A 19,849-nucleotide genomic window follows, 5' to 3' on the forward strand; every position below is an offset into this window, starting at 1 on the left:
TATGCTAAGTCCTGTGAGTCCCCCTAGCAATTAATTGAAGGGGGTGTGTGTGTTGGCGATCCCCCCATCCCTCCAAAACAGTTGGTAAACTAGAATGAGCTTTGGAGTAAGAAAGAGCTGATTTACATGCCAACTTTGACACTTACTAGCTGTGAATCACTGAGTTAATTAGTTCCCTAAGCCTTGGATTTCTCTGAAAATAAGATAGTAAGCCTTGCTTCAAAATATGATTGTGGTAAAGATTAAATATGCAGGAGACACTCAATAAATACTATACCCTTTTCTCTTTAGACTAACATGTGCATGGCACCCCTCTGCTACCAGGCAGCTCTAAGGAGGCTCACTTCACAATCCCTCCCTTCCACTGATGTGTTGGAGTCAGCTTGCGCCAGCTCACAGGAGTCTATTGGAAATCTGCCATGGTGGCAGTACTTCCCCCATGGGCATTGGCAAATGCTAAAAATCAGGGCTTCTCCCTCAATTCCCAGTTGCAAAACATTTACTACCACACCACTGTCTCCCTCATTAAAAATCAAATAAAGATGAAGTTCCTGCCAGACAGGTTCTGTTGCCTAACCAAAGATAGCAAGCATACATGCATTTTTAAAAAGAAAACGGCTACATGAAAAGGTGTTCAACATTATTAGCCATAAGGGAAATTCGTATCAAAAAGGGAAATTCAAATAAAAAACACAACAACATATGAATTCACACCAACTAGGATGGCTAGAATAAACAAGAGAGATGACAATAAGTGTCTTAAGGAGAATGTAGAGAAACTAAAACCCTCACACAGTCCTGGTGGGAATGTAAAATGTCACCACATCCCCTTTGGAAAGCAGTTTAGTAGTTCCTCAAACCATTAAACATAGTTACCTAATGACCCAGCAAGAGAAATGAAAACATATCCACACAAAAATTTGTACACAAATATTCACAGCAGTTCTATTCACAATAACCAAAGGGGGAAACAACCCAACTATCCATCAACACATGAATTAATAAACAAAATGTGGTATATCAACATAATGCACTATTATTAGTTAAAAAAGGAATGAGGTACTGATAAATACTGTAACATGAATGAACCTTGAAAACATTATGCTAAGTAAAAGAAGCCAGTCATAAAAAGTATGATTCTATTTACATGAAATATCCAGAATACGAAAATCCAGAGACAGGAAGCAGATTAGTGGCTGCCAAGGGCTCAGTGGGGATCGACTACTTAATGAGTACAGGTTTCTTTTTTTCTTTCTTTTTATTTTTTTTATTTTTATTTTTCAAGATCCATTGCTTTTCTTTCTTGGCCCTCTTTGGATCAGTCATTAGGATTCTATAATGTCTATTCCTTTATACTAGCAGCCCATCCCTTTGGACATTTTAGTGACCCCTCTTGATAGTTTCCAGTTGCTTTTTTTCATTTGTTTTCAGAAATGATCAAAGTTATATGCAGTTTTTCAGATGTAAATTATGTAATTTTGTGCCATCTGAACTTACAAGATTTAATATTTTCTGACTTCAGATGATTTATAGATAATGGCAATCAAATCAGCATTAATAGTGATAACTAATTATTTTAAAGATGCAAAATGCCTTTACCACCATTGTTAAATTAGATTTTACAACTGTGTAAAATAGGTAAGGCAGATGCTACTCTTCTCTCACCTTTTAAACACAAGATTACTAAGGTTCAGAGTAATTATGTGACTCCCTGATACCCCAGACCAAAAATGCACTAGACCTACATTTGCTGACTCCCCATTCTTATATTTAATAGTCTTAAAGACTATCCAAAATTAGAGGTAGACGTGCAGGATGTTATGTGTAAAGTTTAGTCATTTAAAAACATGGAATAAAAGCTATTAGCAAAGAACCTAATTAAACTTGTTTCTAAATAAAAACAAAACAGAAAATATTTCTAGTGGTGTGTCAGTGTCCCTATGGAGGAAATGAAAACTACATGTTGACATGCTAAGTAAGTCTCATTTAAGTTTCTTTGGTGTAATCTTTGTAAAACTTAGTGCTGAGAACATTTTATTGCAATTTAGGAACCAACGGTTTGCTTATCTCAGAATGTATGGGAAGCAGCTCACTTTGACTTTCAAAAGATGTTTTAATAAATTTATAAATTTATTGTAAAATAAGGAAGACTATGAATTCTAAGTTTTATTGTGATTTGTTTTATTGTCCTAATCATTTTTTTTTAAATATTTAATTCCCTACCCATCCATTTCTCCCACCCCCAAACCTGCCTCTGGCAATCACCAATCTGTTTTCTATATCTATCAGCATGCTTTTTTTTTTAATATTCCATATATAAGAGAGATAATATGCTATTTGTCATTCTCTGACTGATTTATTTCACTTAGCATAATGTCCTCAAGGTCCGTCTATATTGTCACAAATGGCAAAGATTTCATTCTTTTTTATGTTTGAATAATATTCATATGTCTAAATAAATATATATTATTGTAACTCATTATGTATGACTATAATTCATATACACAAATATTACATGAATATTTATATATATGAATATATATCACTTCTTTATCCATTCATCCATTGGTGGGCACTTAGATTGTTTCCGTATCTTGGCTATTGTACACATGGCTGCAATGAACGGCAATATATGCAATGGACGAGAACATATCTTTTCGAGTTAGTGATTTCATTTCTTTGGATAAATACCAGAAATGGTAGTTCTATTTTTAATTTCTCGAGAAACCTCCGTACAGTTTTCTGTAGTGGCTGCACCAATTTACGTTCCCACCAATAGTGCACAGAGGTTCGCTTTTCTCCATGTTCTCGCCAATACTCGTTATTTCTTATCTTTTCTATAATAGCCATACTAACAAGTATGAAAGTGACATCTCATTGTGGTTTTGATTTGCATTTCCGATGATTCATGATGTTGAGCACTTCTTCAGGTACCTGTTCATCTGTCTATTTTTAAATTAATTGTTTTCTTTGTCTTTTCTTTTGTTTTTGCTTTTTTTGTTTTTGTTTTTTGTATTGGGTTGTATGAGCTTTTTATATATTTTGGATATTAACCAAATTACATATCACATACATGATTTGCAAATAATTTCTCCCTTTCAGTAGGTTTTCTCTTCATTTTGTTGATGGTTTCCTATGCTATAAAGAAGCTTTTTAGTTTGATGTAGTCCCACTTGTTGATTTTTACTTTTGTTTCCTTTGCTTTTGGTGTCAGATTTTAAAAATCATCACTAAGACCAATGTCAAGGAGGTTTTGCCTATGTTTTCTCCTAGGAGTTTTATGGTTTTACATCTTACATTCCAGTCTTTAATTAATTTTGAGTTAAATTTTGTGTGGTATAACATAGTGGGCCCATTTCATTCTTTTGCATGTTTCTGTCCAGTTTGTCTAACACCACTTATTGGAGACACTGTCCCGTGGATTGGAGACACTTTTCCCATGTATATTCTTGGCTCCTTTCTTGTAAATTAATTGACCATATATGTATGGGTTTACTTTCGGGTTCTCTACTCTGGTGCATTGATCTTGTATCTGTTTTTATGCTAACACCATACTGTTTTAATTACTATTGCTTTGTAATATAGTTTGAAGTCAGGGAGCATGAAGCTACCACCTTTGTTCTTCTTTCTCAAGATGGCTTTGGTTATTCAGGGTCTTTTGTGGCTCCATACAAATTTTAGAATTGCTTGTTCTATTTCTGTGAAGAATGCCATTGGAATTTTAATAGGGATTGCAACGAATCTGTAAATTGCTTTGGGTGGACATTTTATCAATATTAATTCTTCCAGTCCACGAGCATGAAATAGTTGTGGTTTTCAGTAAACAAGTCTTTCATTTCCTTGGTTAAATTTATTCCTATTTTTATTTTATTCTTTTTGATGTAGTTTTAAGGAGTGTTTTCTTAATTTCTCTTTCTGATAGTTTCTTATTAGTATTTATGAATGTAACTGATTTTTGCGTATTAATTTTGTATCCTGAAACTTTCTTGAATTCATTTATTAGTCCTAACTGCTTTTTGATGGAGTCTTTAGGATTTTCTATATACAATATCATGTAGTCTGCAAATAATGACAGTTTTACTTTTTCCTTTCTAATTTAGATACCTCTTATTTCTTTTTCTTGCCTAATTCTTCTGGCTAGGACTTCCAATACTATATTGAATAAAGGTGGTGATAGTGGACATCCTTGTCTTGTTCCTGATCCTAGGGAGAAAGCTTTCAGCCTCTTACCATTGAGTATGATGTTAGCTGTAATGATCATATGATTTTATCCTTTATTTTGTCAATGTGGTCCATCACAATGACTGATATGTGCATGTTGAACCATCCTTGCATCCCTGGAATGAATCCTACTTGATCATAGTGAATGATCCTTTTAATATATTGTTGAATTCAGTTTGCTGATATTTTGTTGAGGATTTTTGCATCTATGTTCATCAGGGCTATTAATTAGCCTGTGATTTTCTTTTCTTATAACATCCTTAACTAGTTTTGGTATCAGGTTAATGCTGGCCTTGTACAACTAGTTTTGAAGAGTTCCTTTCTCTTCTGTTTTTTGGAAGAGTTTAAGAAAGACTGGTATGAATTCATCTTTGAATGTTTGGTAGAATTCGCCAGTGAAGCTGTTTGATCCTGGACTTTTGTTTGGGAGGTTTTTGATTACTAATACAATCTCCTTATTACTAATCAGTCTGTTCATATTTTCACGTCTTTGTGATTCAGTCTTGGTAGACTAGTTTCTAGAAATGTATCCATTTCTTTTAGGTGGTCCAATTTGCTGGCATATAATTGTTCATAGGAGTCTCTTACGATCCTTTGTATTTCTGTGGTACTAGTTGTAACTTCTCTTTTACTTCTGACTTTACTTACTTGAGTTCTCTTTTTGTCTTGGTGAGTCGAGCTACAGGTCTGTCCATTTTGTTTATGTTTTCAAAGAACCAGCTCTTAATTCCATTGATCTTTTATATTGTCTTTTTAGTTTCTATTTCACTTAGTTTCTATTTCACTTTTTAGTTTCTATTTCACAAAGATTAGCAGTGCTCTAATCTTTGTTATTTCCTTCTACTAACTTTGTTGTCTTTCTATCTAGTTCCTTGATGTGTAAACTTAGGTTGTTTTAGATTTTTCTTGTTTCATGAAGTAGGCTTGTGCTGCTTCCCATAAATTTTGATATATTTCCATTTTAGTTTGTCTCAAGGTATTTTTTTATTTCTCTTTTGAATTATTCTTTGACCCATTAGTTGTTTAGCAGCATGTTATTTAATCACCATATGTTTGTAAATTTTCCAGTTTTCTTTGTGTAATTGATTTTTCATTTCATATCATTATGGCCAGAAAAGATATTTGATATGATTTCAATCCTCTTAAATTTTATTAAGACTTGTTATGCAGCCTAACGTGTTATCTGTCCCATAAAAGAGCTTCTTCCAGAGAATAGCTTATATACTCATTTGGAACTCCAGTCTTTGCCTTTGCTACCCAGAGGCCACCATCAAATCACCTGGCTCTGGTGGCCAGTGGAGCTTATGCCTGCAGTCCCATAGGACTGCATATGTTTGCATACTTTTAATAGCTGCTGCCTGCAAATGTGGCTTACAATCAGCTTGACTGTGGGTGAGGAGATCCTCCCTGTGAGACACTGGCAGGTCTTGGCACATCTTCAACTCCTGGGAGCCATTAAAAATACAATAGGCTGCTTGGACAAGCACAAAGGCTTGAGTGACAACCAAAAGCTGGGACAAGGTTGATGACAAGGTTCATCTCCTACACAAGGCCACTTCTTCAAGTCTGGGAGAGGTGGTTGTTTCATCTAATGCATACTCACCAACATAGAGAGTCAAGCAAAATGAAGAAACAAAGAAATATGGTTCCAAATGAAAGAAAAAGATAATACCTCAGGAAAAAAACCTTAGTGAAACAGAAATAATTAATTTACCTAGTAAAGAGCTCAAAGTAATGGTCATAAAGATGCTCACTGAACTGGGAAGAAGAATGGATAAACACAGTGAGAACTTCAACAAAAAGATGGAAAATAAATATAAGACGGTACCAAATAGAAGACCTAGCACATTTTTTTAACAGAAACTTTGCAACCAGAAGGAAGTAGCACCATATATTCAAAATGCTGAAAGAACAAAAACTTCCAATCAAGAATACTCTCCTCTGCAAAGTTATTCAGAATTAGAGAGATAAAGAGTTTTCCAGACAAGCAAAAGCTAAAAGAATTCATCACCACTAACTCAGCCTTACAAGAAATGTTAAAGAAGCTTCCTTAAGCTGAAAAGTAAGGGCTCTAATTAGCAACAATAAGAACATATGAAAGACTAAGTATCACTGGATGGGTAAATATATAATAAAGGTAGCAGATTAATCACTTATAAAACTAGCATGAAGATTAAAGGACAAAAGTTAAAAATAATTAAAAAATAACTATGGTTACAGTTATTAGTTAAGGTATATACAAGATAAAAAGGATGTAAAATGTGACATCAAAAACATAAAGCATGGGGGGAGTAAAAATGTTGAGCTTTAGAACGCAATCAAACTTAAGTTGTTATCAACTTAAAATATACTGTTATAGATATAGGTTGTTATTGCAAGCCACATGGTAACCACAAAGTAAAAGCTACAGTAAATAGGCATATAGAAGGTAAAAAGAAAAGTATATAAATGTACTGCTAAAGATAGTCATCATCCACAAAGGAAGAGAGCAAGAGAAGAAGAAAGGAACAGAGAGGAACTACAAAAACAGCCAAAAAAACAAAAACAGAAACAAAAACAATCAACAAAATGGCAGTAAGGACATACCAAACAATAATTACTTTAAATGTAAATGGTCTAAATTCTTCCATCAAAAGACAGAGTGGCTGAACGGATTTTTTAAAAAAGACCCACCTATATGCTGCCTACAAGAGATCACTTTAAATATAAGGACACAAAGTGAAAGTGAAGGGATGGAAAAGGATATTCAAGGCAAATGGAAATCAAAAGGAAGCTAGAATAGCTATACTCATATCAGACAAAACAGACTTTAAAACAAAGACTGTACTAAGAGACAAAGAAGGGTATTTCATAATGATACCAGGGTCAGTCTAACAAGAGGATATACCATTTGTAAATATTTATGCACCTGACATAGAAGCACCCAAATATATAAAGCAAATATTAACAGAGCTAAAGGGAGAAGTAAAACATCAATACAATAACAGTAGGGGATTTTAATAACCCACTTAATCAACGTAGATCATCTAGAAAGAAAATCAATAAGGAAATATTGGCCTCAAATGACACAGGAAACAAGATGGACTTAACAGATATATACAGAACATCCCATCCAAAAGCAACAAAATGTACACTCTTCTCAAGGGCATATAGAACATTCTCAAGATTTCTGTTTGGGATGATGAAAAAGTTTTGGAACTATTATATTGGTGCAAAAGTAACTGCGGTTTTTGCAATTATTTTTAACCTTTTAAATCACAATTACTTTTGCAGCAACCTAATAGATAGTAGTGACTATTGCACAACATTACAAATGTACTTAATGCCACTGAATCATATACTTTAAAATGGTTACAATGGTAAATTTTCTTATGTATTTTACCACAATAAGAAAAAAAAAGATATCATTAAGAAAATTAAAAGACAAGCCACAAGTACAAACAAGTATTTGCAAAGGATATACAGACTATGGGTTTGATTCAGAATATATATTTGGTACTTTTTTAAAAACAAAGAAGAAAAGCAGAAAACCTAATAGAATAAAAAGGAAAAATATCTAAATGGAGACTTTGACAGAGAGTAAATGCCAATGGACCATGAAAATATGTAGACCTACTAATCCTTTAGTAATCAAAGAAATGCCGGTTGAAAAAACAGTGAAGCACCACTACACACGCACGAGAACTAGGTTACCCAGAGGCAGGGGTGAGGCTCAGGGCTGACAACGGGAAAGGTCCAAAGTCTGAACAGAGAGTGGGGAAGGCAAGTCTCCTCTTCTATTCCACATAGCCAATAACCACTGCCAATATATCTGAATGCTTAATAACTATTTTAAGATTTGAGAATTATATTTGTCCTTGAAAAAGATTCTAGTGATTTCATAATCCAATTTCTTCATTTACCATGAAAACTGATGCACTGATTGGATAACTGACCTCCCCACGGTCACACTAGCAGAGCCAGAACTATACCTTAAACCTTCTATCTGTTAGTTCACGCTCCACTGTGCCCCAGCATCTTGATGTGCATGAATATAAAGACCAAACTTTGTCACTTCCCGTTCATAACCCTCCAGAATCTTCCTACTAAAAAACAAAAAAATCCCAAGTCTTTCCCATGGCCCACAAAGCCATCCATGCATGATCTCGCCCAGGTCTCCCACCTCTTCCCCCACACCCCACCCCATTCCACTTCAGCCCCTGGGCCTCTCTGCTGTTTCTTGAGCAAAGAAGCACTTGCTGTCTCCCTCTGGACCTTGCATGCCTGGCTTCCCTGCTGGACACCCTCCCCCAGGCTTCTAAGTCACCTGCCTTTCTCTTACCAAGGTCTTTGTTTCCTGACCATCTACAAAAAACAAAACACAAGCATGCAAGTTTCTACCTCTCCAATCCTGCTTTACTTTTCTTCATGGCAAGGAGATATTTATTGGTGTATGCTGTCTTTCTCCACTAGAAGATAAGTTTCATAAGAGCAGGACATTTGCCTTACATATTCTTGTTTCCCCAGAGCCTAGAACAGTATCTGGCACAAAGTAGGCACTTAATATACTTTTGTTAAATTAATTAATTAGAATAAAAAATGAATTTTTTTTTGGCTAGGAAATTAGGATAGAGATGTCTGTGGGGGGCCTTCCAAGTCATATGCCTGGGGTTGAATTCTATTGCTCCACCAATGATAGATTTATGAATTATATATCTAGGTTTCTCTATGTCTAAATTTTACAACTCAATTAATTCATAAAATTTAATGTCATTAGTTATGTATGTTCCTCCATCATCTTCCATCACTACCTCTTTCCAGCACAGTTTATAACTTCCTTAGCAAAGAAAGATTTAATCTCACCCTTTTGAGTACTGCTTAGGATTTAAAATGCTTTTATTTTTCCTAATATTTTTCGTTGTTTTCTCCTCATAATTAGGATTAAATTGAATAGAAAACAATGCCTTTATAGCAAAGTTACAAACAGAAAATTATTTCTCTATGTAATATTTAGAAATAGCATAGTATACTGGTTAGTTACAAAAAAGATTTATAAAAATCAAGAGTTTGATTATATATCAACAATATCTAATTACAACAAACAGAACATGACAAATAACCTATTCACAAGAGGAACTACAACCACAAAATACTCCACAATACTTTTAACAAGTACGGGACTTTAAAAAACAACTCTGAGGAGCATGTTCTCGATCCATTGAGATTTTGCTTCCCAGCAACTGACGTCAGTTTGGCTCAAATAAACTCTTACAAGCTTTCAAAAAAACAAAAACAAAAATCTCTGAACCTATTAGAGGGAAACGAATTTAGCACATTATATTAGACATATAGCACTTCGCTCTTAAAAGGAAGACTTTTAAGAACATAAACCAATTATAAACGTGCTTGGTTTTTAGCTGTTTTACAGCATAGATGCTTGTAAGTATTTCACTTGCAGAATTTGTAGATATTGTCAGATATTAGAACAAATAAAGTCTTACATGTTCTGCACAGGTAAATCCAGGTTTTGAGTGACCTGAAGCTTATACACTTTGGGGAGAAGTCCTTCTTATTTTTTAGTGCAAAATTATGAAACAAAATTGCTAGGGCCCTTCCAGGTCCCTTAGAAAGGGCTGTACAATTGAAAGGGTCTAATGCTTAGTTTTCTTTAATGTGATTCAAGGTAGATACTCCTCTGGTATTATAAAAATGTAAAACTGAAGCAACACCACATTTATCACAGCCGGCACCCTGTCATGTGTCCCACACATAAATATCCAGATCAGATGGCCCCCAACAAGAGTTCCACCAACACAGACTCAGGGATGCTGAGAAAGCGAAATAACCCTACCCTGAGGTACGCATTTCCACCAGTTACCAGAACACAACGTAACAAGCAACAGTGATCTATTTAAGGAGTGAATCACCTGTGAGTAGGAGAATGAAACAATTATGCTTATTGCAATTCTAGGAAAAGCCAGATGTAAGAACAGAAACTCTGAAACACATTAGATAAAAAAGACACAAGTGGGTGACAATGCAACCTGCCTACCATAACAGCCGCTGATACTTAAAATGGTATTTACTATATGTCAGGAACTGCCCTAATTACTTCCTACTCATTTACTCCTCACAAAAACATGTGAGCAAACTACTATTATTTGTCCCAGTTTTAACACGTTGCGTACGGCGGGGTTTAAATCCCTCGTGAAGATTCTCGTGATCCGTGCGCAACGTGTTAAGATGAGGAAAATGAGGCACACAGAGATTAAGTAACTTGTCAAAGATCACAGCTAATAAGCAACACATTTAGGATTTGAACCTAGGTCATCTGGCTCCAGAATCCATAGCCTACTCTCTAACTCTTAGAAATTCTATTAACTTGGAGGTGGACCATCGACCACGACTGAATTTCCCTTGAATGAAGAAGGAACAGAAAACTGCTGATAAGCTGGTTCTAGAACCTCAAGAAAAACATTATCTCACCCAATGGATGTTGGTCTTGTTGCCTACAGATATTTTAGTCATAACACCAATCCTTAAAAAGTGATTATGTGTGATTTCTGAAAATAATGACCCTGTTTTTAAAGTAAAATCTGAACTACATATTTGATCTTTAGCATCCAGATACTCATCTTTTTCCAAGAAAGTTTAAATCCATACCATTTGATATTGTACTATAATTAATCCTAGATAGGACTGAGTTAAACTAAAAATCAGCTTAATCTACTATTTTAAAAAATGTTAAAACTAACTTACTAATATGTTGCAGTAGATTTATAGGGGTCTTTTTCAATTGTGACACTGTTCTCTTCAGCTGGGGTAAACTATGAACGTAATAAATTCATCTTTGAGTTACTTGTGAGTTTTCTCTGTAAAGAATCATTTAAAGTATTTATGAAATGAATTTTCATTCATATTATTTAACCAAACCCACTTGGAAGTTCTTAAGGGTTTAAACCTACATATAGCCCTTTTCAAACTTCTTTCTTATTAAGGATTCACTGAAAATTTTTCTTTCTGTGGGTCTCTTTTCTGCACAACTTTAATTTACTGAAATGCAAGGGCTCCCACCACCTCACAGGGGTGCAGCGAGGCAGAAATAAACACAAATCAACAACTGTTAAGGAACACCCTTTTTAATGTCTGCTGTGTAAAGCCAATGACGGGAGGGAGGAAGGAAACATGTCCAGAGGTGGTCAGTGAAGTTACCGTTTAAGGAAGTCCCCTTTGTGGGAAGTAGCACAGTGTGGTTTACCAGCACACTCGCCAGAAAGATAAGACATTTTGGTTCACCTACTCAAATGGGATGTCACTCCAGAGCAGAAGCCTATTGCATTGTCCCTTGGTTTCTTCCCTTGCTAAATACACGGTGCACACATTGGTTGGTTACTGATACACTTTATGGAGACGCTAAGGACAACAGAGCAGAGCAACTCTGTATGCAACACCCCTGTACTTCTGTGAAATCTATGCTATGGAAATTTTAACAGAAGGAAACCTTGAAATCCTGTAGGTGCAACCACCCACATTACACGTGGAAACCCAAGGGCCAGTGAAGAGTCCCAAGTAATCTAGAAATGCATGGGCAGGTGCAAACAGCAGCAGCACGTAAGATAAGAACTCCAGGTCTCAGGAGACCCCCTTCACAAGAGAGTGGGCGTAGCATAAGAAAGTCTGCGATTATGAACCCATGAAAGTAGAACTATCGCTTAATCAGACTGTAAACTTAAAGCCAGAATCATTCATCTTTTAATTCCTCCATCCTAGCGTACTATATATACTCACTAAATCTTTGTTGTACAAGTGATGAATAAACTAAAACAAATGATGAGTCCTATATAACAAATAAAAATGTATAGACTCTCTTCTACCAGGAAATATAAGTATAGCTGTAGCTACCTACATACCTATATACAAAATATACATATACATATACCGTGTTTCCCCGAAAATAAGACCTAACCAGACAATCAGCTCTAATGCGTCTTTTGGAGCAAAAATTAATATAAGACTTGGTCTTAGATTATATTATATAAGACCCAGTATTATTATATTATATTTTATATTATATTATATTATATTATATTATATTTATTATATTATATATTACACCTGGTATTATATTATATTATATTAGAACCAGTATTATATTATATTATATTATATTATATTATATTATATTATATTATATTATACTATTATTATATTATATATTAGACCCGGTATTATATTATATCATATCATATTATATTATATTATATTATACTCAGTCATATTATAGTAAAATAAGACCGGGTCTTATATTAATTTTTGCTGCAAAAGATGCATTAGAGCTGATTGTCTGGCTAGGTCTTATTTTCAGGGAAACACAGTATGTATTCGTTTAAAGGGAATAAAATTCGCATGTTACAATCTAGCAGGGACTTCTACCTATCTATGTTACTTTTTGCAGTGGCAAATAAAATTAAGGAACATCTAGACCTATGTGATTACTTGGAATAAAGACAGAATGGAAAAAAAGGTTTCTCATACAAACTAGGCTAAGGGGGGGGGGGAATTGTTCTCCCACAATCTACTATAAAAAAATCACTAGAGATATCATGTAAGTCTCTTACTTATATAATTTCATTTAACAAACAACTACATTGCAAATACATTTTGTGCATTTTTTTTTCATTTCAGGTGTTTTCCAATATGGAATCATGCAAATATTACAGACAATATTCTAAGATTAAAAATCAAAAAGGTAAATGAAGAGCTCTGGTAAAAAGACAGCACAAACGTTATTTTAATTCTCTGAGGTAGGAGTCATCAAACTTTAATATGTATTCAGAAGTACAGTAGTTCACAAAATCCAGAGGCTAATAATGGCAGGAGTTCTCCTCAAAGAGTCATAGAATTAACTGCTGAATAACACAGGTGCTTCTAAGCTCCCTTCTGCAGATAATTCTCTACATATACTTGAGCGGCATCAACCAGTGGCTGAGTTAGAGGGTCCTAAACAGTTTTAGAAACAACTCAACATGGAGTTTCACTTTCTCAAATTGCCATGTGATTTATTCTGACAGTTCATACTTGATTGTTTACAATAATATCCACATTTTAGTTCTGAGGAGAGATTAATACTAATAAATACCAAATAAACAGTCTTATTGTTAAACTTAAATGATGCATCTCCTCAAAAAAATAAAATGGAACAAAACTACGTGGCAAATAACTATCCATCCTAATGTCTCTAAATATCTTTTTGCTTCCTCAAATATTAACTGATCATTACCATTGTAATTATTACCAACATAAACTTTGGAGAGCCAAATGGATGCAAGGTACTGTGTGATAGGTTTGAATTATGAGGCCACAACCTCTGCCCTCAAGGTGATTGTGTAGTTGGTGGGGAAAAGGCAATAATAATAACACATACAACCAGCAAGATGGAAAAGGTCTCCCACTTACGAGGATTTGAGATGAGACTTGGATGCATAGAAGAGAGAAGCAGAAATGTCAGGTACAGCAAGAGCAAAGCTTCAAAGGCAGAAAAGTGACAGGTATTTTTAAGCAGAGGGGTCTGAATGGTCACTAGATGGTGTCCACTCTGTGAACAACCATTTTATTTAAGTTGTATAAGCGCCCTCACCCCCTTGGGCAACCCAAACACATCCTTTCCAGAACTAAGACAGTGTAATGAGTGGCTGATAAAGAAACATTCAAATCTGAGTTTTGGTCCAGACTTAACCAACCAGCTTACTGGGTGACCTCGAGCAAATATCTCCTTATCCTAATTTTTCTCAAGTGAAAAATTCGGGGCTCATTCTTTAAAGCTCCTGCAAGCTCTAAAATTATATGATTCTTTTTTGTTACTAAGAAATCAATTATCCACGTGTATGAGTAACCATCAGTTATATACATCTATATAGGTCTAGAACAGAACAGTTCCACAAACCCGCCAAGCCCCCTGTCACCCCAGGGCCTTTGCACATGCTGTTCCCTCTCTATGGAATAGGCTTTCTCTGTCCAACGGTGTTCATACTCCAGATCTTGTGCATTCTTATCACAGGGAGGAAAAAGGTAACTATGTGAGGTAATGGTTACATTAATTAGCTTGATTGTGCTACTCATTTCACAATGTATATGCATGCCAAAACATCACGTTGTGCACCTTAAATAGACACATACTTAAATAAAGTTGGAAAAAAAAGTTTTAATTTAAAAACACTGCTCGGGGCAGCCGGTTGGCTCAGTTGGTTGGAGTGCAGTGCTCATAACACCAACGTCACTGGTTCACATGGGCCAGTGAGCTGCGCCCTCCACAACTAGATTGAAAACAGCGACTTGACTGGGAGATGATGGGCCGTGGAATAAACACACTGTTCCCCAATTTTCCCCAATAAAAAAAAACAAAAAAACACTGCTCATACTCCAACCCTTGGCTAAGAAGAGATCTTCCCCAACCCCTCCCTAACCTCCACCACCCCCAAATTTATATAGTCTACACTTCTGTCACCCAAGCTTCCCCCACTCATATCATTTGGTCTCTTTTTAACTGTTCCTCCAGGCTATCATTCCTGTCCTCATCAACAAACACGCCATAGAAACTAATTACAGAAGTAGCTTCCTAGAGTTCTAAGAATCCTCAGCCCAGTTCATGATGCAACAGAGAGAAATAAAACTCAGCTTACAAAAATCAAGATGTCAAATATAGTTCTTTTTAAAAAATATTGCAACAAGGCACACATACTTCCAATTAAGATAAATTTCTTTCAAGACAGGCAGGTGAGAAAAGGGAGGTGGAGAAAACACTATGTTTATTTCAACTATAATACCGTTTCCTAAACATTCTGGGAACTGTTCTTTTGAATATAAACAGTGGAAAAATAACTAAATAAACCTTTGATAGAAATTTGACTTTTTGATATCACTGAAAATTGCTCAGAGCTAAGACTTATGAATAAAATAAATTAGGTAATACCACTTCTAAACAAAATGCTGATTTTTCTTACTGTCTTGGTCTCTCTTGTCATAATACAAATAATCAATGAATAAACCACAACTATTATAGCCAGATCCTAGAGTGTTTTTCAAGACCTAGAATCTCTGTATTATTTCTAGTTAAAGTCCAGCATGAGAACCAAACATTTGATTAAACTCCCTCTTCATTTACTAGTAATTACTGATACTGTACTGTTCTCCATAAAATGCTTTACGTGCCTAACAACTGTTTAACACAGAAGAATAAAAAGTTAAAGCTGAGGCAGGGTAAAAATAGGGAAACAGGAAAAAGTGATTTTAACTCATCTTAATGGACCAGGCTAAAATAATTTCTTTTGCAGGAGGAGGGACCTTCAGCAACTAGTGAAGACCATGAGAATAAGAGCAGAACAGACTGTAATGATTTTTAAATCTGATTTCATGTTTCTGGACTCTCACATATAATCAGTGAGTATTCGTGGTATAGTTGGCACTTTATAGTATGTAACAAAAGATGGCCTTTTCTTCCTTACATTTCTCTTCCTCTCAGCATTGACATTTATGTGATTAGGGATTAAATCCTGGACTTGGCAAGGGGGGGAGGTTAAAAAATAGCTATGAAGATATCAGCAGAAAGATGAATGAAATCTGACTACATACTACAGATTCAATAACAGTATTGTGTCAGTGCTAAATGTCTTGATTTTGATCATTGTACTGTGGTTACAAAAGAGAATGGCCTTGTTCTTAGACAATGCATAATGATCTATTCAGACCCTAGGATTTCAGACCTGCATCTTGGCCTTTTTAAGTAATTAATAATGAGGAAGTTCAGATCCATGACAGTAGAATAAGAAGATAGATATGAATCAAGAGTAAGAGAAGAAACATGAGAAAGGAAATTGAGACACAAAAGAGGAAGTTGATACTACCTCATTTCAGGAACTAGGAAACTCAACTGCCAGTAAGAAAACGCTTTTTCATGGAATAACAGTTGATAATTTTCAAAGCCAAAAAAAATTCCCTGTACACTAATCTCTGTACTATCTATTGAGTATTTAAAACTGTACCACTTTTTACAAGCTAGTGACCTATCTTGCAAGCCTATAAACTCTGATGTAAATGCTTCATTAATTTGTATCATTATTACTACTGATTTGCAAAAAAAAAAAAAAGAGTTAAAATAGCAGGCCTATGAGACTACTATCCTGGGAAAGGCCTGCGTACAAGGTTGGCCCTTGGCTTGAACTTGGACTTTGGGAGGGTCCTACTATTCCCAGCATTGATGATAATAGCTCACTGAGCCCGAACTGTTTGTACAAACAATATGGTTTATGCTGAATACCTGCTTTCCTTCTGGAGTCTAGAATTTGGGCACATGCTAGGCAGAGGGTACCTACATGACCAGCCTCAAAAAAGACTACATGACTGAGTCTTTTTTGAGCTTCCCTGGTAGACAACATTTCACAATTGTCACAATTCGATGCTGGAGGAATTTTGCACACCCTTTGTGACTCCACTGAGAAAGGACTCTTGCAAACTTGTGCCTGGTTTCCTCCAGACTTACCCCATGCATCTTTTCCGTTTGCTGATTTTGCTTTATCCCCCTTCACTGTAATAAATCATAGCTGTGAGTACAACTATATGCTGAATCCCATGAGTTCTCCTAGCAAATCATCGAACCTGGGGGTTGGCCTTCGAGATACCTGACACTAGTCTCCCTACTCCTCAACTTTATAAACTATTTGCCAGTGTCCATACTGGAGAAGCGCCAAACCAAACAAATTAGGAGTACCAAAGTCCAATTGTTGAAAGTTGCTGATTTGTTAGCTAACAACAGTTACACGTTTACAAACTACCTGAAATGTTTTTATTCAACATCTCAACATAGAGAAATCTCTCCACTAGGGAGATAGAAACCAGAGCATTCATCCATGGAAAACAGAGAATGGAGCACATTAACCCAAACACAACAGTGAGGTGCTACTGGGCTACCTAAAAGCCAGGCAGAGAGTTGTCATGCAGGAATTCAGCCCATTATTGTCAGAACTTTTTTTTTTTTTCAACAATTCAAATTCCTACCTTAAAACTTCTAACTTTGTAATATGGGCAACTATTTCTTTTTAGCTGTGAGAGGCAAACAAATCTGTGGCCGAATTTCAAGATGAAGGTCATAAGTATGCTAATGAATGTCAGTCCCTGAGAGAAACACCCAGAAGGGATCAAAATGCCCAGCTCATCAGAGGAATGGAGGTTACGCTAACAGCACTAGACTCCCCGGGCCCGTCATCAGTAGCCAGGAAGGAGATGGATTCTGATGCTAAGCATCAGAAACTGGGTTTTCACAAGTTGTCACAAGCTCCTCATTGTCCTTTCTGGTTCTCATAGCGGCTGAGGGCAGCTCCCAGGCAAGAGAGTGGGCCAGGTTCTGAAGAGAGGTTCCACTGTTCTCTTTATTCTGCTAAAGCCACTAGGGCATTTTTCAGTTTGTATGCTTAGTATCTTCAAGGTGACTTAACAATTGCAACATATTTCTACAGTACCAGTCCGTATTTCTAAACTGACAATGCAGGTTTCTAAGGCTTTTTGGTTAGTAAAGTACCACATTTTACCACTTTTAGTGATACTACTTTTTTATTCTTTTCTCAGTTACTGTATTACATTTAAATTATAACAAATCATTACCGTACAGCAAAAATGTATTAATGTTTCCCCTTAAAATCTGTTTTAGATTTTAAAATAATTCATATTTCTGGTCTTATCTGAAATCCTTTTGTAATCCTGAATTTTTCAGACTTAACAAATGAAATATAGCACATATGCCATATATTACATAACAATCCCAGCAGGGACTGCGACAGCCCCACATAATTAAACACATTAATATTTCTACACATTCACACCACACAAAAAGTTCACCGAGAATAAATAAAGACTGAAAATAGCCTCATCCCTGGTCAACTAAAAGAGTTTTTGAAGTTTTGCTCTTCAGCATTTTGGGGATTAGGAAGGTGAATAAAGAACTAAGTCCGAAATTACATAAACCTGCAGAATCCCACAGGTCACAACGACAAGCCACAGAGGAAATTAACAGAGTTGATGACCACTATTGAGAAGCAATGCCATTCAGTCTGAATTGGGGAACAAAACCACAGAGAAATCAGTGGGAGTAAAAACAAACAAACAAATAAAAACAAGTAAATCAACTTCGGAGGAAGGTATTCTAAGGACAAAGCAGAACTAAAATACCAGACCCCAAAATCACCAATAACTGTAACAAACCAGACAATAGCACGTGGTCAAGGAAGGGCACCCCAGCCTCCAGCCATTCCCTGGAACCCAAGACTATTTGTGGTGGGGAGGACGGGGCTGGACCTGCAGTGCTATACAGTGTGTTCCCAGCAGACAGGAGGAAAAGATGGGCCGGAGGTGGCTATGCGTTCATGCACCTGAGCTGGTGGTAGAACAGGAGGCTAAAGCGACTGGAGAGCCAGGAGGCGGCTCACCACACACCCTCCCCATGCCGCTCGCTCACTGACCAGGTGTTAGTGAGTGCTTCTCCCTGCTCAGAGGAGCTTCACGGTAGCTACTTGTCACAAAAGAAAAGTTAAATGGTTCTGCTTTAAGTCAACTTTGGTAGTGTTGTGTCCGCCAAATCACTAACGAGTTTTATGTAACTTCTACTTAATCATGAAGAAATATTCGTATAAAGCAATGAACCCAGACACAGTCTATACTGTCTTTCCCTGAAAATAAGACCTAGATGGACCATCAGCTCTAATGAGTCTTTTGGAGCAAAAATTAATATAAGACTCAGTCTTATTTTACTATAAGACCGGGTATAATATAATATAATACTGGGTATAAAATAATATAATATAATGATATAATACTGGGTAATATAAGACGGGCTCTTACATTAATTTTTTACTCCAAAAGACACATTAGAGCTGATGGTGTGGCTAGGTCTTATTTTCAGGGAAACACAGTACATACTAAAGAAGACTTTGATACATAATACAGTGATTTATGGGAAAGAACCAAGTACACAATATACTTAATGAATTCCATAAGGATCTGTTTTTGCTAACAGATTAATTCAAAAGGCTGATACAAAACGTATACTAAACCCATAATTAACAGACTTGTGAATAATGTCTATCCATATCCTAAACTTTATCTTTCAAATCCAAATGATAACAAATCATTACCTAATTTCAGTAACCTAAAGCAGATTATTCCATAAGATTTAGGGGGTGGGGGATGGAGGGCGGGAGACAGTGTCATAAAATGTTATCAACATAGAAAGCAGCAAAGTAAATTTTGATTGCCTCTTACCTCTGCTCGACCCTCATAGTAGGTTAACATGGACTTGGTTAGCACAAAAAGTCTCTCTTTGTAGTTTAAGGGCGATGTCTTCTTTTTCTGCTGTGACCTTTTAATAAGAATCTCTTCTAGAATAGTGTTAAAACTCATCTCAGTCTTCTGATCACTCCTTCTCCTGCCATTGAAGATCCCAATATTCTAAAGTGAGAAAATGAACAATTGAAATAAAATGTGACATTTTAATTTTCCAAGGATGTTATCATTTTGAACTACCAAAAAAGCTTTCTCCTCCCCACAGCTGGGGCCAATGAGTGCTACTCTACGTAGCTGGGCCGAGAACGCCCAGGGCACAAAA

At 35.9% G+C, this 19,849-nt stretch overlaps 1 protein-coding gene across 5 annotated transcripts in view; it reads right to left on the reverse strand.

Annotated features, from left to right (window-relative positions):
• TEC (tec protein tyrosine kinase) overlaps positions 1–19,849 on the reverse strand; it is a 122,073-nt gene that overhangs the window by 67,840 nt on the left and 34,384 nt on the right. For 4 of the 5 annotated variants that reach the window (XM_074324649.1, XM_019741061.2, XM_074324651.1 and 1 more), the window contains exon 2: positions 19,507–19,692. In XM_074324649.1, the coding sequence (XP_074180750.1) occupies positions 19,507–19,692 (186 nt within the window). Of the gene's footprint in view, positions 1–19,506; positions 19,693–19,849 lie in introns of those variants that run through there. The other variant, XM_074324652.1, reaches the window with a different exon arrangement.

Source organism: Rhinolophus sinicus, linkage group LG02 (genome assembly GCF_036562045.2).
Source record: "Rhinolophus sinicus isolate RSC01 linkage group LG02, ASM3656204v1, whole genome shotgun sequence".
Taxonomy (NCBI): Eukaryota; Metazoa; Chordata; class Mammalia; order Chiroptera; family Rhinolophidae; genus Rhinolophus; species Rhinolophus sinicus.